Here is a 25,023-nt window from a genome sequence, read left to right as displayed (position 1 = left end):
CTGCCACGTGGGTACGAGGTGAGCAGGTATTGGCGTGCATGACATGAATTCACCATCCCTAACTATTCCATAGTAACAACACCAAATCACAATATTTAATAATGAAACAAATGAGAACAGTGTTTTAGATTTTAAAATCTTAGTGCCCACTGCCTTGGTTTAATTGTTTTCACCTATAGTTGCATTGGATATAGAGAGTGAAATTACATAATGGTCCTTGCAACCATAATGAAACTCTTAAGTAATGACTTCCTTACCTATATTATACTGCCAAGTGTATGTCAGTCCTGTTGGGATTAATAACTTATTTAATAGTCTTTCTGAAATTCATAATGAGTTGTGTGTGTGTGTGTGTGTGTGTGTGTGTGTGTGTGTGTGGTATCATGGTCTCAATCAGCAGAAAGTAAAAAGTATGACTATTACTATCATTAAATACAAAGTATTTAAATATTATAAAAGAGTCTTCTTGATAAAGTGATAGAAGGAACCAGCCTCGGGGAGAAGAATGGGACTGACTTTATTTCCCTTCTTTTTCCTCATTTAGCTTTGGATGCTGGGCAGGTTGGCCTGGCATTGTCCTACGCCCTCACACTCGTGGGGATGTTCCAGTGGTGTATCAGGCAAAGCACTGAAGTTGAAAATATGGTAATGTTTATCTTAACGTTCTCAGCCTTTTCAAGTCTCCTTGGCATTAAATAGCATAAAAGTACTTCTTATGTAAAATATTAAAACTGTTATTTTTACATCGTAGCTAGCAGAGATTTTTAGATCCTTCTTCCATCTGTTTAAAGTTAATATAAAATAAAATGTATACATCTTTTCCTCAGTCTTATGTATGCTATGTCAGCAGGTTTTATATTCATCACAAGCTGTCTTCAAATGTAATAAATGTCTCTGTAGGAGGGAGGTTCTGAAATCCTGGAGAGGATATAAGCTAATTTCTTAGAGTCCTGTTTATTTTTGTTTCTTAATGGGTAATTTCTCATTCCTGGTAAAAGAAAAATTCAGTATTTTGAGGTTGTTTATTTGTTTAATTAATAAGTAATCCCTCTTCCCCATTTTAGCATTTATTCTTGTTTGTGTTGAACACCTGAATTTGCTGATGTCTCTTCTTTTTGGTAGGATAAGCTCCCTCTCATAATGTGCTAGTCATAGGTGTTGAGTTACAGTTGTTTAGTCGATATGTTAGTTATCTCCTCTTTTGGATATTTGCACCTTCTCCTAAAGGGAGAAAAACAATAAAAGTAAAATCTTTCCATTTTACTCTTCTAATAAAGTAGAAAATGACTATTAAAATGAGGTTCAATGGCCATCCAATTTAATTCATCTGTAACAGATGACCCTTCTGTAGCATCAGTTACTGATTGGTGGCTATAAGTATTCTTTTCTTTGACAAAATCCTCTAATTTTTATTCAGATGTGAAAAGTGGGTAAATGAAATCTTAGCGTTCAATTCTCTAGTAGTTTTTATATAGTCTTAAGGTAAGTAGCCATAAGTAAAAGTATCACAGGATGTTGAACAAGTTTGTAAACCATCAAAGTCCTCACCAAACACCTGTGTCTCTCCTTTGAGGATGTTAAGACCTGAGGTGGTATTAACCAACTAGGCCTAAACACAACATTTCATTTACAGTCTCTTAACATCCATAAACAACACCCTTCATTCCTAACCTATGTAATATCATATGTCTTTCAGATGATTTCAGTAGAAAGGGTGATAGAATATACAGACCTTGAGAAAGAAGAGCCTTGGGAATACCCAAAACGCCCACCACCAGGCTGGCCCCATGAAGGAGTGATAGTCTTTGACAATGTGAACTTCACATACAGTTTAGATGGGCCTCTGGTACTGAAACACCTGACAGCACTCATTAAATCAAGAGAAAAGGTTTGTTTAAACTATTTTTGACTCTTAAATTTCAACTAAAGATTTAGTGCCACATCTACTTGTTGGCTTCCTTGTGATTATGTCAAGGGGACTCTATTCCTCTGAGGATGCAAATTAGATCAGTGATTATAGATAAGTCTTGGAAACTGACCATGAATGTGAATACCAACATTTCTATCCTCATGGTGGTGGATGAGCCCTGGGTCACAGGGCTGGAACTTAACCTGACTCAGGATACTCAATCTAACATCTAATTATTCGTACCTAAGTCTTGGAAGTCAACTCTGGCCCCTTGTTACAAACCCCCCAATATCTAATTCCTATTGATTCTTACTTCTTTGTAGTTCTCAAATCCTTCTCTTCCTCATGGCAACCTTCAGCTGCAGTCCTCCACCGTCCCTTGGCCCATTCTGTAGACTCATCTTCCAATACCTCATATTTTGCTGCTCTTCTCATGCCCTCCCACCTGCAGGCTGCTTCTTTCTGGAACACAAGTTTGATCCTTTCTGGGCTCTCCACTAGCTCCTCCTGGCCTGGGAGAGCCGCTGCTAGAACCATAGTGAGGCCTCAGCTCTACTCTGGTAAGGGGCGTATGGCCAGTTCTCAGCCACCAGAGAAAAGTCTGGACTCTGTGATTGGTCAGGGCTCAGGAACCAGAGTCCACAGCTGGAGGCAGTAAAGGGCCTGGGGACTGGCTCAAAGTCAATGAAAGGAAACCTAAAGGGGCAGGGGATGATACATGTGGGGGACCAGCGGGAGGTTTGTGACCTGGTCTTGCCAGTGTTAAGTCCACCAGCAGTGGGACTTGGGGCCCCAGCTGGGACCAGAGCAGGCTCTTGAAGAGTGACTAAACCAGAACAGATGAGGCTGTCGGGAAGCTCTTCTCCCGCCTACCTCTCCAGCCTCAATTCCTAACATGTGCACACCCCCTGCACTCGGGTAGTGCGTAGGTTCTCCCAAAGCATGCACACTGCCCCTTTACTTTAGAGACCATTCCTTTCCATAGTCTGGCAGGTGAAAGTCTCCTTGTTTTCACAGTCAACTCTAATGCATCTGCCTCTGTGAGACCCTCAGTTCTTCCACAGCATTCTATATATTCTTTAAGGTAGTAGTTATAGTGCATCCAAGTTCATGGCAGAATTAGTCACAGTACCCAAAAGTTGGAAGCAACCCAAGTGTCCGTCAAGGGATGAATGGATAAACCAAATGTGGTACAGCCATACAATGGAATGTTTCAGCCTTAAAAACGAAAGAAGTTCTGAGACATGGATGAACCTTGAGGACATTATGCTAAATGAAATAAACCAGGCACAAAAAGACAAATGCTGTAGGATTCCACTTATTAAGAGGTTACTAGAGTGATTAGATTTAGAGACAGAAAGTAGAATGGTGGTTGCCAGAGGCTGGTGGGACCAATGAATGGAGAGTTAGTGTTTAGTGGGTACATAGTTTTGTGTTGCAAAGCAAAAAGAATTCTGGAGATTGCTTGCACCACAATGTGAATGTATATAACATTACTGAACTATACACTTAAAAAATGGTTAAGTTGGTAAATTTTATGTTTGTGTATTTTATCGCAATTAAAAAATAAAAGTTAGCATTTATGGCGTGCTTTGTAACTTTAGGTCTGTATCTCACAGTACCCAGAGGCTTCTTAAGGTAGGGAGCATCTTATTTTCATCTTTGTTCCCCAGAAAATGGCATTTTGCAGGGCACACAGTGGGCGCTGGGAGAGTGAGTGAGTAATATGCAGGTACAAAGCAACCAGTAACAAAAACTTACACACAAGACAACTCGTGTAAACAACCCATTACCTAGATGTGTTAAGAACTGCTCTTTTAAGCTCTCTTTCCACCACAGACCCATTTAGTGGACTATAGCCATAATTTAATGAATGATACCCTTGTGACATGAAAGAATAAATGCTCAACTTAATGCCCAAATGATACCCAGGGAACAGCTTTAGTGAGTCACATGGCAAAAGCTGGCTCCTGATTATTTCCAGTTTTATTGTAGGTCTGGAAGAAGGTGAGGACTGCTGTGTTGGGAAAACATTAACTGCAGCTCTTGATGGAATTTTGTCCCTAAGAGCACTTTAAGGGATATTTGCTGACTGGTAGACAATGTGTCCATCACATATCGCATTCTAAACATAATTCTGTTAATTTGCCCATGTCTTAAATTTCTCTTGAAATCATAAAATATGAATGTTCTAAGAAACTGTCACGCAACTTAGAAACATAACAGATTTGTATTCTTCTGTGTTAAGGCCCCCAGGTCATAGGATTATCCGAGATTCTAAAATGTTTGAGGGAAAATTGAATTTGGAGACTGAATTATGGTAACTCCAATAACAACTTTTGATTTGTGTCTTGGTCCACTCAGAGTATCGCCTTTAGCTCCATTTATGAATTCAGAAATTGTATCCAGCCAGCGTAGTCATGAAATGATTTCACTCTGCCTGTGAAGATTCCAAGTTTCATCTCCTCCATACCTGTGCCAGCCCCCATTATTCTGGGATACCCCTCTGGTCTTGCATTTGATTGAGAGAGGCTGTTGCAGGGGAGGACGTGAGAATGTGCAAACACAGAAGAAGTGGTGCTTTATTCTTTCATTTATTTCCTCTGCTGTCCAGATTCCTGGAAGTTATAGTAAACAAGAAAATCTAATAGATACTAAGCAGGATTCTAATTCACAGAAGAAATACCAAGTAAAATTAAAGAACCAAAATGAGGTAAAAAGCACCCTCGGTTTCCTGGTTAGTTTCTAAACACTGGCTGCATTTTTCATTTAGATGATTTTGTGGTTGATTTGATCATTTTAGAAGAGTACTGGGCCATTTTAAAGCATTTTCCAGCTCTAGAGGTAGATTGATTTTGGTTTATTATTTTTTTTCTTGCTCAGAGCTATTACTTGGATAATACATTTTTAACAGATGTGTACTAGACCTTGCTATAATGTGCAAAAATATTAGTTTCCTACATTTTCTTCTTTTTTATGTCATACTTTCTCAGAAACCCCTCCCCTTACTCTGAGATTGTTTTGTTTCCCATGCCAGTTTTCTGATTCCTCGCTACTCAAACTGTGGTGCCAAGGCCCGCAGCACCTCCGTCACCTGGAAGCTTTTTAGAATGCAGACTCTCAAACCTACCCAGACTTTGCGACGCAGAATTGCCTTTGAACAAGATCCCCTGGTAGTTATCCCTCCCTCATAGGCAGTTTTTGATGACTTATAGCCCATGACTTCCAAGAAATGTCCTTTGACAATTTGAAATTAAGCTCATGAATTACCCCAACCACTATGACTGAGCATGATGCTCTAGAAGTTTCTTTACCACTTACCACCCTACAGATTTATTTACTTTTATATTCTGCAAATTGTGAATTTACATTATAATTTAATTCTGTGTGATTCCAAGCTTATGCATTTATTTGCATCTTTTCAGTATAGTCTGTCTTCATCACAGGCAGTTTTCATCCTGTTGTCTAGCCCTCCCCAGTCTCCTGCAGAGACTAGAGATATTTCACCATTGGCCGGACCCCGACTGGGTCCCGAGGCAGAGACAACCAGGTGTAGCAATATATTTGAGGCCCTGTCAGCACCTGATGGGATCAAAAATTAGTCTCCCTGTCTCAAGCAGGGCGCTAGGTAAGTCTGGCCTTTTTGTCATGTGTTCCACATAGCTGCAGGTTTCTTTCCTAGCCCAAGCAGTGAGTGCTGTTTCTTCCTGTTAACGGCTAGACCACCTGACCTTGGGTACCTTCTTTTCTCAGAGAACTCTCTTGTCCCACCCACCACATTATACTCATTGGTACCCACATCGTGCTTTTACTCTCTGGCAATAGGATCCATATAGTAGGCCATTTCCTTTAACTGCAGCTCTTCCAGCGAGACAGAGGACATAATAAGGTGGCAGGCCTTCCACGTGATAAGGAAGCCATGAGCAGAATGGATAAGAGGCAGACAGACCTGGGTTTGAGTCCTCTCCTGCCACTTAGGGGCTCTATTATTTCAAGCAGGCTAGTTAATCTTACTAAGCCTTGCTCTTCTCTTGTGCAAAATGGAAGTTATAGAACTCAACTTATAGGGTTGTTGTACATCTTAAACAAGATAAGACATGTAAAGCACCTAGCACCGAGATCAGCACAGAGTAAATGCTTGGACAAAGATAGCTGTCATTATCATAGGGTGTAAAATGATCGTAACCTCTTATACTGCATAAATTGTTGTCTGCCTCATGAAAGTGAGGGGTTGGCCGTTTGCAATTGTATTTATGGTTATAGAATCCATCTGCCATGCCTGTCTTCTCTCTAGCTTATCATATACCTAAACAATATGGTAATAGATTTTCCATAAATTTCCCCAGCCTGCGGTAAACTCCTCAACTCTCTATGAAATGCCTCTTTTGTGCAGGACACCTCAGTTAATAAAAATAAAACAAAGATGAATCTAAAACAGATGCTGCTGTCAGTTTAGTAGAAGCAACGGGGTAGTATAAAAATGGCTAATATGTAAGACAGAAGGAGGTCACAGATTTTATGGAAGTTTAGGAAAAGCTGATATAATATCTGTTAGGGGTGGGAGAAGTCCACATGAGGGGACAAGTAGAGCATTTCTGAGATATTAGACATTTGAGACAGACCTCGTGACATGTGGTAAGGATTTCAGCAGGTGGAATTGCATGTGAAAGGCATTCCAGGTGGTGGGACCAGCATAAGCAAAGGCATGATGCCTCGATCCAGTGAATGAAGAATTAGGCACCTGCAGAGCCTTGGGAGTGGAGGGAGGTGGTTGAACTACCAGGTATATAACAGACATTTTCACGTTTAATCCTCACAGCTACCTAGTAATCCCATGGAAGCAGAATTGTGGAGACTAAGGATGGAGAGGTTACTTGGGACAGTTTTGTAGAAAAGACTTCCCAGGGCACAGAGCCTCCTTTCGGAAGTTTAATCTGAGAAGTGAGTGCACATGGACTTTAGTGGGAAGATGCAAAAGCCAAGAAGCCAGTAGCTGTTGTGTATTCCTAGTAAGACATAATGGACATAATGGGGAAAGTGATTCCACTTTTTGGAATCAAACTCATGATGATTAAAACAAAGTTATAACACCCAGGTTTGTGAATGTGCAAGAAAGTGGGTGGGAGTAGAAACCGATTGAAAAGATTGAAATTCAAGGATATTTAACAGAGTTATTTATAATAGCAAAATATCTGCAAATAGAGTGTTTGTTAAATGATCGCATACTGTAATATTATATAGCCATTAAAATGTTTTTATAAAATATTAAATGAAAGAAGATTATAGCAATATATGCAATTAGTCCTATTTTGTTTCAGTATATGAGCTGGTATTTTTAAGAACACATACATAAACACACACGCACAAGTGCAGAAAGAAAATACATCAACATTTTAAAAATGGTTTTATCAGAGTGCTGGGGTTACTGCTAGTATTTATTGACTTTTCAAATTTACTTGTACTGATTATGATTAGGAAAAGAGTTTGTTTTATTTTGTTTCTTAAAAGGTAATGCATCCTTGCACACGGTGATAACCGTGGACATTAAAATGAGGGGATTGGGCCATGAAACATTGCAGAAGTAGAACCTTCAGGGCCATGATGGTGTTGGGAAAAGCTAGAAATAAGGTGAATGCTTTGTGCCTGTGAGCCTGAGAAGGAAGTTATGAGATTAAATTGGGGAAGTCAGAAAAAGCAACTTTTGTGAGTGGGACATTGTGTATTGATCATGTTGAATTTGAGGTATAGAGAGTCAGGTGCAAGTGTCTAATACATTGGTGTAGTTATCAGAGACCAGCCTTGGCTTGATTGAGAAAACACAAAGGAATAGTTGCAAAGCAGCTAACCTAAGACTATCCCAGCGTATCTCTGTGGTGTTATGAATGTAAACTTACTGATATTGGTGATATTCTGCGTGGGCAGTTGGTAAAAACCATTGGTGACCTGCGAAAGATTCAGGCTGTAGTTTTGATGACTGAACAGCAGAGAGAAATAGAACTAAATTTTCTTTGAGTTGCCTTTTTATTATCCTCACTTGAGTTTGGAGCTTATAGTCCTGTGGCTGTGAGCAGCTCTCAGTGCCCCCTGCCATATTTTGGCCATTTAATAAAAGTCTACAAATGTTCCAGTTTGCACAGAGGATCAGTTTCAATAGAGCTGATTGCATGGGGGCATCTGTGCATTCTCAGAGACATGGTTCTTGTCTGTGTCTTAATGTGTGTTGATTTACATATGAGAACACCCAGAAATACATAGAGACACACCTGAGCCATGTATATATGCACTAGGACCCACCAATATGCAGAAAATGACCTACCTCTGAGATATAAATGCATCCTTACCATAAAATACAAAATGGCTACAAAGATAATAAAATTAGCTAAAGCCATTTTTCTTACATTAAATCCATTTTTCTATAAAGATAATTTTTTTGAGAGAAAAAGACTGCTTCCCTTCCCACACAGGTGTAGTTCCCGAGAGCACTTCCTAATGAACTTTCTGAATGTTACGCTCCTTCTCAGAGTCTGCTTCCTAGGAAGCCTAACCAGGGACAAGGAAGTGGGAATTTAGATGAGGATGTATATATAAATTTAGGAAAGAATTTCATACCTGGTATGTTCTATTTTCTTCTGTAAAGTTGGAGCCAAATTCAGTTCATACGAGTCAAGGATGCATGCCAATCATTGCAATGTTGTAGTGTTAGAGGAAAATTAAAAATAAATATACAGCAATAGGTAAATGGTAGAGTAAATTCTGATATATCATTTGCATAAAATACATAATTAAGAAAATGATGGCTCAACGTAGACAAATTGTGATTTAGTGGGAATGAGAAGATTCAAATCTAGGGAAGAAGTTTGAAAATGGTTTACAATAGCTACTATGGAGACAGAAAGGGAACTTACTGGCATCTGATAAAAGGAATGCCAAGAAGCCTGAGGGTCCTAATCAGCTTGTCATGTGGTTGTTTCTAATAATTTTGACATGGCAGCAGTGGGGAAGACAAAAAAAGCTAAATTAATACAGTAAGAAAAGCACTATAGTCAAGAGAGGTAATGTAGTTATAGTGGTTCAGAGCCTAGGGTCTTGAGTTCAAATCCTGACATCACCACTTAAGAATTAAGGCAGGGCTGGCTTCTCGGGTGTGCAAAAAGTACCATTTACAGAGTCCTGCTCTCAGAAGGGTCCTGTGCTTGGTTAAAAAGCCCTGTTGACACTATCTTGAAATTATTAATTTTATCTTGGAACTGGTGTTTTGTTAAATCTGGTGTGACATTGGAGCATGCTTGTGAGCAGAGGAACCTCGCACATGTCCTTCATTACTTGCTGCCTCATTTGCATATCAAACAGATAAATTCTTTTTGAAATGCCATTATTGATTTTACAGATTTAGCTTTAAAACTTTGGAGGTATTCAAATGAGAAAATATGTAAAATTCCCACCATATAAGCAGTGCTCAGAAAGGTTTAGTTCTTCTGTGTTTAAAGCTATAAGTTTTCTAAATCTACTGAATTAATTTACAAGTGATTGAAAGCAGTCTTATGCCCCTCATTGATTCCAGATTCCTAAATAGAGACACCATCTCTTGGGATGCTCCCACCGGGGACTTCTCAGTTGGGAAGCTCATTGGAAAAAAGGCCAGTTTCTGCATACAGATTTAAATGCACACAACGAAAAGCCAGTTTTTACGATACAGTTTCATTCTTGACCAGCATTTTACCTGCATTATATTGATTCTTTGATCTTTTGTCAGTGCACTTAATTTCTCTCTGTTTTGGTTTTAATAAGCAGACTGATACTTGACACGTATCTTTCCCAAGGGGCAATTTATAACTATTAACTCGTTTGTAAAATGCTTTTTGAACTGCTCAGATGAAAGGCCCCATATAAACAGTAAATGCTACTTGTGTTGTTGTTGTTGATCTCATTATGTGTATTTTGGCTACTCACTATAGTCAAGACACTGTGACCTACATTTAAATATTTTAAGATGTTTCCTTTCAAGACAGAACGTAACCATATATTTAATATCCAGAAGCGATTTAGTTTCTTTACCCAACAATTCCTCTTAAAAGATAGAACTCTGGGTAAACGCATAGTTGTTTATGTATCACACTTCTGACCTGACTTGTTGACATCTCTATAAAATTATCTAAGAAATTCTCAAGGTTCAAAATACCCAGAAGCAGGAATAAAGCTAATTTAAAAGCCGACTTCTCATAGACCGCTCAGAAGACTGCTGGTTTTTCATTGCCAGTGGATTGATTCTCTTATTTTTAATTCTTCTTTAGACCAGTAAATTTCAACCAGGGACAGTTTGCCACCCTAAAAGACATTTGTCAATGTCTGACATTTTTGGTTGCCACAATTTCGGGGGTGCTACTGGTATCTAGAAGGTAGAACCCTAGGATATCGGTAAACATCCTACAATGCACAGGAGGGCCCCCTTCCATACACAACAAAGAGTTATCTGGCCTGAAATGTCAAGTGTCAAAGCTAAGAAACTCTTTTAGACTGCATTCAATATGGAACTTCTTTAATTCATCTTCAACAACCAAGGTTTCTCCTAGGTTTGTTGAAAATTGTTTCTTCCTAATCTCTCCTGGATCTCTTTACAGGTTGGCATTGTGGGAAGAACAGGAGCTGGAAAAAGTTCCCTCATCTCAGCCCTTTTTAGATTGTCAGAACCCAAAGGTAAAATTTGGATTGATAAGATCTTGACAACAGAAATTGGACTTCATGATTTAAGAAAGAAAATGTCAATCATACCTCAGGTATGCAAGTCAGAGCGTTCTCATATGTTCTTTTTATAAGGGCACCTACATTTAATTGCTTTTAATTTTATTGCTTTTTTAAAAAATTGAATTAAAGTGTTGATTCTTTCCCGCAGTAGAGTATATTTTTAACAGCAGGTTTTTTCAACAGATATTTTCATCAATAGCAGATTTTGTTTGTTTTGTTTGGTGTACATATGTGAGAGAGAGAGAGATAAGGAGGGAGGGGGAGGGGGAGAGGAAAGGGAAGAAAGAGAGAGAGAGAGAGAGAGAGAGAGAGAGGAAGGGAAGGAGAGATCTAATAATTTACCCAGATAGATTTCTGGACTCAAACTTCTCCAAGTACCCAATTTTGTCCACTGATAACCGCATAATTCTGAGAACAGAATGATAAATGGTTTGTTTAGCACTCGAGAGGTTTCTATAGGAAAGCATGGATTTTAAGTGTCTTCATGATGAAATTTTGCTATAGGGAAATAAAAATACTTTTCAGAGGTGATTGTTTCCATGGAGGGCTATTCTATGAAACTGTGGGGCTTTGAGAATTACAGAGTGTGTAGATGTTTTGGAGAGACTTTTAGAACTCTAGCCATTAGTAAATGATATAAACCGGGGAGGCAGTACAGAATAGTGAGGAAGAACGGAAAACAAGGAAATCTATCTCTCTGCACCTCAGTTTTCTCTGCGGTACAAGGTGGCTAACAGTATCGACGCCTAGACTGTTGTGAGGACTAAATGGGTGAGTGTATGTGAAGTACTTCACACAGACCTAGTACGTGGTTGCTGTGATGGTGGAGGGTTGAACTAATCATCTCTTCCTGGGCTCTGTTCTATTTTCCTTTATTCTGCTTCGTAATAGAAGTACAACTTTCAGAGAGTGTTAGAGATTATATCCGCAATAAGAACTGTCATTCCCTGTGGTTCATCCACTAAATGTAGGAAATATTTATTGAGCCATTACTGTCTTCCAAGTATATGGCCAAGGGCAACGTAGCCCTTTGCCCCCTGGCCTGGGGCCTCACATCTTCCATCTTGCCCTTGGCTTTAGCACTTACACATATTCAGCTCCAGACTTGCTGAATTTTTAAATTTAGGTTTTTTTTTCTTTTGGTTTGGTATGGTTTTACATTCTACAATCATCTGGTCATCAAGGGAAGACAAGATAAAACACACACCCTCTTGAGATGAGAAACTTGAGAGACGAGACAAAAGGAGCCAGGCAAATGTGCTTCCTGGCATGTGAATATAAAGAACTCTTAAATACCTATTTATTAGGAAGTATGTAGAACATGGTACCCATAGTGAAGGATAATATGGATTTGCATCTTATGACCAAGTACAGCTCTTGCTACCTACCACTGACCTCTAAAATAATTGGAATTTCTGGAAGTAATTGTGAAAGCAAGATATCCCTTTTGAACCATAATGAGATTCTACCTTACACCCATTAGGATGGCTAGTATAAACAAACAAACAGAAAATAACAAGTTTGGCAATTATGTAGAGAAATTAGAACCTTTGTGTATGGCTAATAGAAATGTAAAATGGTACAGCCACTGTGGAAAACTAGGTAGAGGTCCCTCAAAAAATTAAAAGTAGACTTATAAGATCCAGCAATTTTACTTCCATGTGTAAACCCCCCAAAATTGGAAGCAGGGTCCTAAAGAGATATTTGTATACCCTTACATTATTCACAATAGCAAAAAGGCAGAAGCAGCCCACATATTCACTGATGGATGAATACGTAAACAAAATGAGGGATATCCATTCAATGGAATATAATTCAGCCTTAAAAAGGAAGGAAATTTGGATACATGCTATAATATGGATGAGCCTTGAGGACATTATAAGTGAAATAAGCCAGTCACCAAAGGATAATTCTGTATGAGTCCACTTATATGAGGTACCTAGGGAAGTCAAATTCATAGAGACAGGAAGTAGGATGGTAGATACCAGGGGCTTCAGGGAGGTGGAGAATGGGGAGTTGTTTAATGAGTACAGTTTCAGTTTTGCTGATGAAAGGAGCTCTGTGACTGGATGATGGTGATGACTGTAAAACAATGTCAAATGTATTTAATCCCTCTGAATTGTACCCTTAAAAGTGGTTAAGGTATTAAATTTTATGTGTATTTTACCAGAATTAAAAAAAAAATTGTTCTAAAGATATCCTTTTCAGGAAAAACAAAAAGACATTTTCACCACATACAATCATTGTATTAAAAGATTCTCTCTGGTTATTTGCTTCACGATTTAGTGATTACAGTATAAAATGTGAGTTTAAATTCCCAAATTTTCTATTTGGTTGTACTCATCTCTGAAATGGGCCAAAGAAATTTACTTAGCAGAAATAATGGAAATGGGTATCTGTAAAGTACTTTCACATCCTTGAATGAAAGGATCTAGTAACATGTCCTGCGTTACTTTTAATGCTTCTTAATAAGAAAAGTTGTATGCTTGTGTACATAAAAAAACTGTATAAATAAAGAAATAATATTAGGTGATTCTTGGCTCTGCCAGTAATGTTTTGGAAGCACATCTGAGCAAAGACTAAATATACCTTGACATCACCAGGTTTTGGTTCTGTTCCATTAGTTTCCACCCTAGCATTGAGCATGCTCTATATACATACTCCAGAGAGTGTGCTTACAAAACAGTGCTGAGCTTTGTATCCATGTAGATAATGATCACCAATCATTGTAAACACAGAACCTTTATTTTTTTTTTTTTACTTTTTATACCTTTGTCTCCAAGGCACAATGTTTGTTGATTAAAAAAAAAGGAGAGATCGTGCAATGTCTAAAGGGTCCCCGAAGTCATTCAGGAGGCTGCCAGGGGTAGAATCTTTAAGAGTGCAAGCTGAGCGTCAGCACGATCTGGCTCTGCCTCATCTGAGCGTGTGACCTTGAAGAAGTCACTTGGCCTCTAAGCTTTAGTTTCCTTCTGCTTAAACCGGGTCTAGTAATTACTGCCTCGCAGATTTGTTGTGAAGATTTCAGTGACTGAGAAAATGTTTGTGGCCGCATGCCTGGTTCTCAGGAATGCTCTGTAAACAGTAACTGTGATTTTTAAGGATTGAGACACTGGTATTACTGGCCTTTGTGGTATTATTGCTACTTAAGAAAAAATAGTAACATTCTGGAAGGACTTGGCTCTTTAATTTCTACTTATGTTTTTGTGGTCCTTGGTGATTTTCTTTACATTGATTACTTATAACATAAACCAAATTGCTTATATAAATTTAAAGAGTGAAGCAAAAAAAGAAAAAGAAGAAGAAAATGAGCACAATAGGAGTTCTAAGGAAGAACGTAAGAGGAACAGAAATCTACCCACCGTTTGTCTCACAAGGAACAATAGGGGAGAATGCCACTTGTTTTTTTCTTTTGTTTTCTGATCCCCCTCCCATCAGGGTTCTTTCCTGACTACTGATCTGTATCCCACTAATACATTGCAGTCGCCCCATGAAGACCCCTGACATTTTTTCTCAGCCCTCCCCACATCCCCAGTTATTTTCTACCTCTCTCTGAGGCCGGGCTGTGTCTCTCATTTCCGTTGCTCTAGTGCTTATTTCAGGCCCTGACAAATTACACAAGTATTAATAATAATTCCTAACATTTGTGGAATCTTTAACACTTCTTATTTAGCCTATTTCTTTATCAGATAGATTTAAAAACAGGCAGAGTGAGCTCAACCTATTTACTAAGTGGCAGAGCCAGGATTCAAATTTCTTTTAGGGAGATTCCTAGCTCCACAGCCTGAGCAGCTCATCACTCTGCTAGGGCTGTTGACTGTGCTCCACAGTAGAACTTTGTATCGTTTGGTGCACGCGCATATGTGTGCACGTGCGTGTGTGTGTGCACGCACATACACACAGAAAAAAATTTCACAGAACAATATTACTCTGTGCTCTGTACTTTATTTTCTATTATATCCATTCTATCGTAGCTCATATAAAAGACAAAATGATGATCATAAGGCACAAAATTGATTTCATGATCCATTGGTTATATCTACAGTTTGAAAAACACTGCCTCTCACTGTCCCTGTTTGGCTGGGCTCCAGGTACATGGTAGCACCTCACCAGGAGCTTCATTTATGTTCTAGATTCTCGCAGCAGTCCTGCAAGGTTAGCCCCATTTTCCAGTAAGGAAACCGAGGTTTGAGAGATTAATAAGTTACCCTGAGTCAAACAGCTAATAAGCAGTAGAATCAGAACTCAAGACTGTCTGATACATAAACATGCTCTCTCTATAGATAGATAGATAGATAGATAGATAGATAGATAGATAGATAGATAGATAGTTAGATACACGCACACACATATATATACACATATATTTACACACATATACACACATATATGCATATATATACATAGATATATGTTTGTTGAGCTGAATGATGTTCTCATCAGATATTTTACCCATTTTTTTCTATTACCCTATTCAAAAAGAATTTCCCAAAACTGTAACAAATATGAACATAGAACAAAGTTAAAAGATATTCCTTCTAGTACTATGTTTTTCATTTGGACAATCAGGTGGTTTTGAAAAACTAAATCTTTTGTTACTTTTGCCAAAAAACTCAAGTCACACTCAGCATTAAAAGAAGAATCAATTTAGAAATGAGTTTATTCATTTATGTGTCATGGGCTAGTAAGTTTCAGGAGAATATACTCAAAATCTTACCTTTCCAGAGCTAAGAGCCCTTTCTCTTTGCAGCATCTCATTGGCTGTAGAGGTGGAGAAATTCTGTTGGCCTGGTTACTTGGTTTCTTGTCTGTACTGCGGAAAACTTACATCTCACTTCCTCCAAAATAGAAGCAGTGTTGCTTGTGTTTCACTACCCTGATTTAGGGGCCCTAAGAAGTTTAGAGCAGACTCTGCAAAGGTGGACCCCAGGGCTGTTTCCTTGAGTTCCGAGATTTGGTGAGGAAGACCCGCATCATCTTCCCTGGCTTCCTGCTTGCTGTGATCCTAAGTGCAGCAGTGAGCTTTGTGATATTCTCTCTCACAGGCTCATTCCTGTCACTCTTGACCTACCATGGGCAGGTCAGATCTGGAGGAGATGTGATAGTTCCAAAGACCTGTGTAGGACAAGAGGCAAAGGAATGATGACATACACAGTAGGGCCATCCTAGAGGCAACTTTCAAAAACAAATACTGTATTCTTGAAAATGTAGACCTCACTTTGTGTTCAGAATTTCAGGAATAAGCAAAAAAATATATATATATAAAGGCACTTCGCAATTTTTTAAAACAGGTAGTTGTGTGTCCTTTGTACTCACAACCCAAAATAGTGAAGTATATTTCCCCAACAGAACACCAAAGTGAGATTATATTCAGGGGAATAGCTTGCTTATCTGAAAGGATCTGGAAAAATGGATTTCAAAATTTCTTTGGATGGCTTCTCTACATCTAGAGCACCTGTCCTATTGGCACAAAGAAAATGTTTTCACTTGAAGAGGGATTCCATGGAAATGCAATATTTATGATTTCACCTCAAGGGTTGGCACAGATCAAGAGCTATCATCTTTATATGATTAAACAAATTTATTTTTTTATATTTAATAGAGTTTTAAAATCAAAGCAAAAGCTAGGTATTTTTTAAACACCCCACTCTGCTCTTTTGGTATTTCCTTTCCCTTCGTTGTCTTCAGCAGCTTCAAAAAAGTTAATCAGAGCTGTCTCTTTAAGACTTCTTCTTTATTACCTGGTTTTCTTTTCCCTTATTTTCTTCTCGAGAACAAAACTCAAAGAGAGAAGATGTGGGTATGCTGTTACTCGTAAAGAAATACAACTGGATTCCAGCCTAATGTAGTCGGGCCTTTGTTTCCGACACTGAAGTCTTCATTAAGGCCCCTGGAACTGCTCCCTGGAGCTCCTGACCTTTTTGTATCGAAAGAGGACTTTACACGACTTAAATTCTTTTTCTTTTGTTGGTGAACAATGTTCTTTTCTTCTGAATGTGGATGATGATCGGTTCATTCAGAGGCTACAGGATTAAAAAAAAAGAAAGAAAGAAAGAAAGAAACCAAGATTTCAAGCAACTTCAGGTGATTCCCTCATTCTTGAAACAGGGAGATGAGCTGCCCTTCATAAAGGTCCTCAGATTAGAAATGAAAATGTAGCTCTGAGGACTTGAAGAAACAGGGGTAGCAGCTATTGAGAAATATTTTGATAGAGAGCAGTTTCCTGGTTTGAGACTGAAATGATTAGGGTAAAGTAAAGTGTTGTGCTTTATCTGCCTAGTTTGTAACCACTTGTACAGTTTTTGTCTTGGTCCTGGGTCGTTTTAAGTATCTGAAGGTTAGTGGGTAGGATTTCTTTTTAGGATAATGAGAGGCTTGTTTTCTAGTAGTCAATACAAAAGGTCTAGTAAGACTGTAGTTTTCAGTCTTGCAGTTGTGTTGAGGGATTATCAATTTACTACACTAAATGCTTTGATTCAGAGTGGCCATTTTTGGGTCACACGCCTAATATGAACTTGGTTATGTTAGTAACAAAGGAAAAAATTACTACTGAATGTGGCACAAAAGATTTTAAAAAGAGTACACTTTGAACCATGATGAAAAGCAGGTTTTATACTAATGCTCCATTTAAAATATTACATTGAACAAGAGCTTTGTTTTCCTAACTGTACCATGCCAGCTAACTCTTATTAAATGAGGTTTAATTGTGTACTTTCAGACAAAAATATAGTACTTAGGCTAATAATTTTAGTGTGTATCTACATGAAGGTTATGTGCCCTACCATAAATATCTATATTAAAAACATTTTTACAACACTTATTTATACTATTAGTTTATTAACTTCATTGTTGGAGGTAGATACTTTAAATAATAATATCTATCAGAAATGATAATTAATTTGACCTTTATCTGCTCTTATAGTATGTGTCTACTGTGAGCACTTTCATTACTTTTTAAAGATAAAGTAATAGTTTCTTGTTTGGCAAGTGGACGAAAGTAGAATGAGTAGAAACCAAAATGAACACCATGCATAAAACATACTGGCACATTAAAATAGACATTGTTCACAAATTGCCTGCTGGTTTTAAACAATAATATAGCTTCAGTTGGTTAATGTTCTAATAAATCATTCGTTTCATTCAGCAAGTTTTGATTGAAATTTGCTCATTTTGAAATATATATTTGGCGTGTTTTAACAAAAAGAAATATTCTTACTTACCAAACTATTTTCCTCCATCTCATACTGCTAAATAAAAATGTGATTGCCTAATATATCCATTTAGATTGACAGTATAGATTTTAGTAGAGACCCTTATGTAATGGAAAATGCTCAAACTTAACTTTTTTCTTTTTATGGAAGTCAGCATTGACTTGGTGAGAATTAGTAGAGCTTCCTTAAGGCCTGCAGAGTATCTGAGATCTCTGTTTAAAGCTCAGCATAAAGTAGCTGTTGGCATTGGTCACGGGCTCAGAGTCAGCTGACTCCTCTTTCTGCAAAGAAGCCCACTTTAGTTTCCAGTTTTCGGAGAGATTTATCCTCTTCAAGGAATTTCCTAAAGAGAGGAAGGTGAGGGAAGTAGCAGCAGAGAGACCCTGATTATGAAAGAGGTGATTGAACTTTAAATGGTTGTCCCTGTGCCTGTTCTCTTGAACCAACAAAACCACCATTCCCAACCAAATGTGTTAGTACAATGAGCCCTGTCATCACTTAAGGAAAAATAGTTATCTTTTAAAAACAAAGCATTTTTTTTTTTTTTTTTGTAGTTAGCTTAGATAATGTCTCTCCAGAGTGTGCTTTGAAAACCAGGTACTTTATCAAACTCTAAACCTCTTACTGGATGCAAATTTGCTCTGTGAGAGGAATCCGAAGGAAAAGATATTCAGGTCGTAAAAGCCGAGATGGGCAAAGAAATGGTCCTGTCTTTAATATAAGCAAAGAGACCATCTGTCACGTCTCCCAGTGGGCTCCAAGCTGATTTAACCTGTCCTCTTTCAGCCCTTTTCTCTCCTCAAACACCAATCCTCAAAGAGTCACTCAGTTTGGGCTCCTGAGTATAATACCGCTCATAGTTCAGGGCCTTGGGGGAAAGTGGGAGGAAAGTCAGAAGGGTGAGGAATTATGAGTGCCAGCCTTCTCTCACCTGACCACATGTGTCTGTAAACCTCATGGAAACAACGAAAGGAAGAGAAATCGCATAGGTTAGTAGAATCTTAGAGTTGATAATAATAGAATAAGAGCAGTTTGTTTGTTTGTTCGTTTTGTTTAAATCTGAAGTACAGTGATGGTTATTCCCCTAACAAGGAACTCTTACCATTGTTTGACGATTTAGTTTTTGATTCTAAATTCAGTAGATTTCAGGGAGACCTTAAATTTGGGTCTTGGGATTTTTTAGTTCAATTCGATAATCATTTTGAAACATCATATGACCAGTGATTTTCAGCACTTTTGGGCCATGTTAGCCACTTAATCAACCTTGTGCAAATAAAGTGCCCTTTTCAGTATCTCTTTAATTTAAGATTGTGCTTAGGTACATATTTTTTGCTGGCACACCATCTATTTTCTGCATCCATTTCGCCCTCAGCAGTCTTAAAACTGAGACAACAGGGAAAGTATAGGGGGCTCTCCAAGGGTCATTTTTCTTCATGGCTAGAGAAGAGAAAAGTCTGCCTTCTTAATCTTCCTTCTCAGGCTTTTGAGAAACGAACATCAGTCCAGCCTTCAGGCCAGGCGAGATATGAGGCTGGTGGTGATTCCCTTGAGTCCAGCACTGGTGGAAAAGTCAAATCTTTTCTTGTTCCTATAGCTGTGCATCTCATCATTCTATCACCTTTATTCTAAGTAGCCAATTGGACTCTTTTCTGCTGTCCATATTCTTGTGGCCTGAGTCATTAGAACCTTCCAGAAGAAAACTTAAATGGCCTACTTAAGCTTAGGTACAAGAATCTCTCTTGAAACCCAGCAGGAGGCATATATTTCAAGAGTAAATTAATTGTAGCTCCTCCCAAAGCAGATGACTAGGAAATTCTATTTAAATAAAAATAATTTTATTACGATGCACATCACAATGGGTTTCAGGTTATCCAGCCCTTGCAGTTAATAATGAGGTTCTGTGAGTCATATAATCCTGATGCAGAGATAAGATAATATGGGGATAGGCTACTACAAATCAGAGGGGTTCTCTTCATGAATAGAGGTGCCACTGGCCCCATTATACATTATCTTGGGACAAAAAAAGATTGTCCCATTCGAACACGTGGAAAGATTCTCAATCCCGGAAGAATATTTTACCAGTGGAGAAAATATCCTAGTTTATTCATTAGCGCAAATGTGAAAATACTTAACAATTTTGCTTTGAGGTACAAATTTCAACTAATCATGGTTTTGTTATTTTTCCAATATCACACTTGGATTGACAATTTATATAACTCTCTTAATATAAACTTCCTTAAATAATTATATCTTCATTTTTTTCTATTTAAGCAGATAATACTACCAGGAAGGCATTTTTAAAAATCAAACCTTTTTCTTCTTCAGTTTCTTCTTAAGAAGACACACTTCAACAGATTCCTTTTTTTAATGTTCAGTGGTCTAGAAGTTATTTTGGACTGCACTCTACAATGAAAAATTAATGGAGAGGTTGTTTTGTAAACAGGCATTTGCAACCTTATAACTCATGATTATAGTGAATTTTGGTTTTTTGAATTTTAATTCTGTTCTGAAAGCACTGGAATGAAAAGAGGCTACAGTAATAACATTCACTATTTCGGGGTACTTAGGAACCTGTTTTATTCACTGGAACAATGAGGAAAAATCTGGATCCCTTTAATGAGCATACGGATGAGGAACTGTGGAACGCCTTAAAAGAGGTAATTTATAAAATGTAATTAACCTGTTGGCATTAGTATGTATGTATGTACGTTTATTGCATTGCAGGTAATTAAGGTGGCACTTTGGTGCCTCATGTTTTCATTTTAACTTTTTTTCCTAGAACCCAAAGCAACTATATACATTATCTTACTTGTCCTTAGCAGAGCACTAAACTCGAAGTTATAATTATGGGTTCAAATTCTACTAGTGACCTAGTGGCTAATTAATTACACTACAATATTCATTTTACTCCTCTGGTCTTAGGGAACATCTACTAAGTGGAGACAATAATGTTTTTTCATTATTAACTGAAAGATAAATGAGGTCTTACTAATATAATACTTTGAAGTTTTATAAGAAAGTGTTTATAAAGGTAAATTATACAGTTAGAATGTAATAATAATCATTTATTGCCAAACATGTTTTACTGCCGCAGAGTGAATGCAGAACTCTGGAGCTTTCGCTTCATTTTTATATTGATACATTCATTTCTAGAGTATTTTCTATTATCTACATAGTGTTCCCCTTTGGACTATTTCTTTGAATTTCCTTTCCCTTGCATGAAAAAGATTTTGACTGTTTAGGTGCTGTTGATCTGTATATTTTAATACTAATTATTTTGTGTATTTGCCCTAGTTTTGCAAATTGATTAGTCTACTGGATGGTAGAAACCATATCTAGACTTCTAAATTATAGACAGACTTCTCACCCTTCATAGGACCTAGTTCAATCTTTTGCTTTTAAAAAGTAAGCAATTAATAAACAGGCACTGAATGTTTACTAACATTCTCTTCATTTCAGAGAAGGGCGGCTCATTTCTTAAAAAACAAAACCAAAAAAACCCACGAATCAGTCATCAGTTGCTCACGTTGTTGTTGTTTTGAATCTGTATTTGTCCTTTCCTGTCACCCTTCCAGGGATAGGGAATCTGAAATCTTTAATCTATAGATGAGCTTTGATAGTGAGCAAGCAGATTTGGAGGCCCGACAATTTCCTGCCAGTAATTCTGGTTTCTGAAGGCATGTCGGCACTGAGACTTCACACACCCACCCTGCTTTCCAGCAACCGGGGATTTTATTTTCCTAACTCAGGCCGACTACTTCACTTTCTCCTCCTTGAAAAGCAATGGACCTCTAATTTCATTTGAGCTGCTGAGTCCCGCAGTGAATTTCTAGAAGAGTGGTGGGGAGAATAGTTAACCATCAAATATAAAGAAAAGGAGGATGATCCACTGCTCTTGCACTTAGGGCACATTTAGTGGTGAAATTGTGACACACCTTAAAAAACAAGACTTACTGGTAAATTACTTTTCTATTTGTTTCAGAGCTTGAGATCTCTCTTGTTGGATTCTAAGATAGTAAAATTACTCTAGAAACACACTGTTCCATGGATGGTGGAAAAATGTTAATTGAGAGACAAATCCTTCGAATTTGGCTGTAACTTATTTCATCTGTAGGAGCAAAAATTAAAATAAAATTTACTAGCCTCTCAGAATTCTAAAAATGATGAGATGGTGAAAGTGGTAGATAATACTAAGATCTGCCTTTATTTAAACTACATTTGGAACTTTCTGTGAATACAAATAAATATGAATTTATTTCACAAAGTAAAGTCAGTAGTTTTCATGTATTGCTTCTGGAATTGACCTTGTTGTCTCAGTGATACCTTTGATAGTAAGAAATCATCCCATTATTGTATTTTTCTAGGAATTATTTCTTTGTGACTTTTGTTTTTTCCAGTGAAAGATTGGTATCCTAATTTGCCACATCTTTCATTAAAAAACATAGAAAGCAAAGAAGTCAGAGTATAGGTAACTAAAAACCCTAGTCAGCTGGTTTATAAACAATGCCAAAATGACAATGGAAATCCAAACTCGTAGGGTTGGCTTACGAGCAGTAAGAGGGCACTGCATTTTTCCTTTTATGAAGTTCAAACCAAAGGAAAAGATGCTTTTTAAAAAACTCTTCTTAGTTCTGCCTTCTTCTTCTCCCTTAGCAGAGATGGACATTCAGAAGGGAGATAGTTCTATGGCTGTTGCTCATCTCATGTTGGTTATTTTTTGAAATATGCTAAAATACAATTTTCATATATGTACTGAAAAATAGCCAGCTGTAAACTAGAGAAAGTTCACTAGAAGTTAGTGCTGATTTGAGGAGCCTAAGAAGCAATGGTAGCTCTATAAATATAACATAAGTAATTGCTGAAGATTAAGCAGTTTATCAGTAAAAGGTCAACAGATGCAAGACTATTTTATCTATATGCATATAGTCTCAGTACTGATAAATGCCAAGAAGAAAAATGCAGTAGAACATGGAGAGAGGTTAGCTGACAGAATTATTAATAATAGGTAATATCTATTGATCTCTTGCTTTGTATCAAGTACTGGTGTAAACTCTAAACATACTGACTCATATCCCAACAATATTAGGAGGTAGACAGCTTTATTATTATTATATTATAGTCTTATTTAGAGGTTAAGAAGCTAAGGTAGAGAAAGTTAAGGAGCTTGCCCAATTGGCAGAGCCAGCTGGGACTCATGCCCAGGCTATTTGGCTTCAGGGCCCCAATTTTTTATTTTAAAAATTTTAGATCACAGGAAAGTCAAAGGAATAGTCTGACGAACACACATATACCCTTCAACTAGATTCGCTAGTTGTTAATATTTTGCCACATTTCCTTCCTCTCCTCTACAATCTACATTTTGCTGAACCATTTGAAAGTAAGTTACAGAAATCTTTATTAGGAGTTGTAATTCACTCTTATATGTGTAAATATATACCTTATAGGAATAAGGACATTCTCTTGCATAATACAGTTATCTCACTCAAGAAATTTACTAGTAATATTACGCTGTTATCTAATGTTTTCAAATTCTCCAATTGTAATTCCTAGTTGCCATGTTATACTGCCTCAGTTCTCCCTCTCTTGGTTCCGGTACTTAACATGAGTGTATGATAACACTACAGAGGGTCTTCATATTCCTGTCATTCTCATGACCATCCCTGACTTATAAATGAAGACAGCCTCAGAAAACAGTGGCTTCTGGAATACGTGTTCGTGGTTCTTCATCTCACAACCCTTACTGTTCATCAGGCAGATATGGACAATCTGAATGAGGGTCAAAATAAAGACTTTGTCACTGTCATCCTTTTGACCAGTCCCATCACCTAGGGTGTAGATCTATGAATTTATGTCATAAAAAGAATACTTAGTAGGTCCTCTTCCTTGTAATGGAGGAGGTTTGACTAAGTTGACATCTTCTGTTTCAGAATTTTCAGTACAAAGACTTGCACCACAATTCGAATCTTACACTTTAGATTTTGTATACCTTTCAAGCTAAAGGTAAATACCAAAACCGTATTTGATCCTAACTCAGAATTTCTGTTTGTTGGTATTGGACTTCCATTACGAACACAACTCAAGATCACATTCATCGAGGTGCTTTAGCATTTAGGATACCATGAAAACGTTGCCCGCTTACCCTTGGTGTTCTGTTATTTGACATTGTAATTCAGTGTTGCTGCCTATTGGCTATCACTCATCTATCTGTTAATCTCTTAATTTGAAGTATATTTATTTTTTTCTTCTTTAACTCTCAAGGATAGCCTAAGTTTGTTTCCCACTCTATAAAATTTCTCAAAAACAAATACTAATTGAACTGAGCTCTACCACCCTGTATAGTTTCAGATTATCTTTGGTAATTAAGATTTTTTAAAAACCTATAATTACAACTTTCTGAAGCGAGATGAATATAAACATCTATCACCATAGTCTGAGGGAAATAAGATGTTATATTATACCTTGTTTTCCATGAGTTTTCGTACAGTGAAAAACATTTATGAGATTGAGGTAAATGCACTTGACTGGTCTAGCAATATAAGATTAAATTTGGGGAAGAATCATCACCAAAATCAACTCCAAATTTACTAATATATGAAGTGCAGTTTGTATTTTTTTAAACTTTAAAATCTTACAAAAGGACAAGATACTGATAAGATTAGAGAGCCACACTTCCTTCAATAATTTTTAGAAAACTGTTTCCCATAAAGATCCTTTTAACCTTTCTGTTTAGACTACAATGGGAGAAATAGCTTTATTTTTTGAGAGACTTCCTTAACTAATCCTTGGGATGGGTTCCTGGTAGACGTCATGTGTCAGAAATGGGGACACTGAGATAATTTCTTTTCACTGACTTTATTGGGATATAATTTACAAACCAGAAAATCCCCCTCTTTTAAAAGTGATTGAGTGGTTTTGGTAAATTTATAATTATACAACCATCATGACAGTCCAGTTTTAGAACATTTCTATAACTCCAGTAGTTCCCTGTATCCATTTACAGTTAACTCTCCAGTTTCTAGGCAACCACTCACTGTTCTGCTTTTTGTCTCTGTGAATTCCTGTAGTTAACTTTTAACTGAAATTGAAAAGGAACATTTATATTTTTTCTATATTTTACCATGAGAATAATTTTATTTAGCATACTGTATATGTCCTAATGAA

General features: G+C 37.4%; 1 protein-coding gene across 4 annotated transcripts in view; it reads left to right on the top strand.

Moving 5' to 3' along the window:
* Nucleotides 1-25,023, top strand: part of ABCC4 (ATP binding cassette subfamily C member 4) — a 225,002-nt gene that overhangs the window by 179,783 nt on the left and 20,196 nt on the right. For 3 of the 4 annotated variants that reach the window (XM_015590902.2, XM_006913812.3, XM_025048201.1), the window contains 4 exons: nucleotides 545-645; nucleotides 1,697-1,888; nucleotides 10,528-10,683; nucleotides 20,430-20,519. In XM_015590902.2, the coding sequence (XP_015446388.1) occupies nucleotides 545-645; nucleotides 1,697-1,888; nucleotides 10,528-10,683; nucleotides 20,430-20,519 (539 nt within the window). The remainder of the gene's footprint in view (nucleotides 1-544; nucleotides 646-1,696; nucleotides 1,889-10,527; nucleotides 10,684-20,429; nucleotides 20,520-25,023) is intronic. The other variant, XM_025048202.1, reaches the window with a different exon arrangement.

This window comes from Pteropus alecto, unplaced genomic scaffold (genome assembly GCF_000325575.1).
Source record: "Pteropus alecto unplaced genomic scaffold, ASM32557v1 scaffold72, whole genome shotgun sequence".
Lineage (NCBI taxonomy): Eukaryota > Metazoa > Chordata > Mammalia > Chiroptera > Pteropodidae > Pteropus > Pteropus alecto.
Note: the sequence above shows the minus strand (reverse complement) of the source record. Positions and strands in the feature narration are given on the sequence as shown.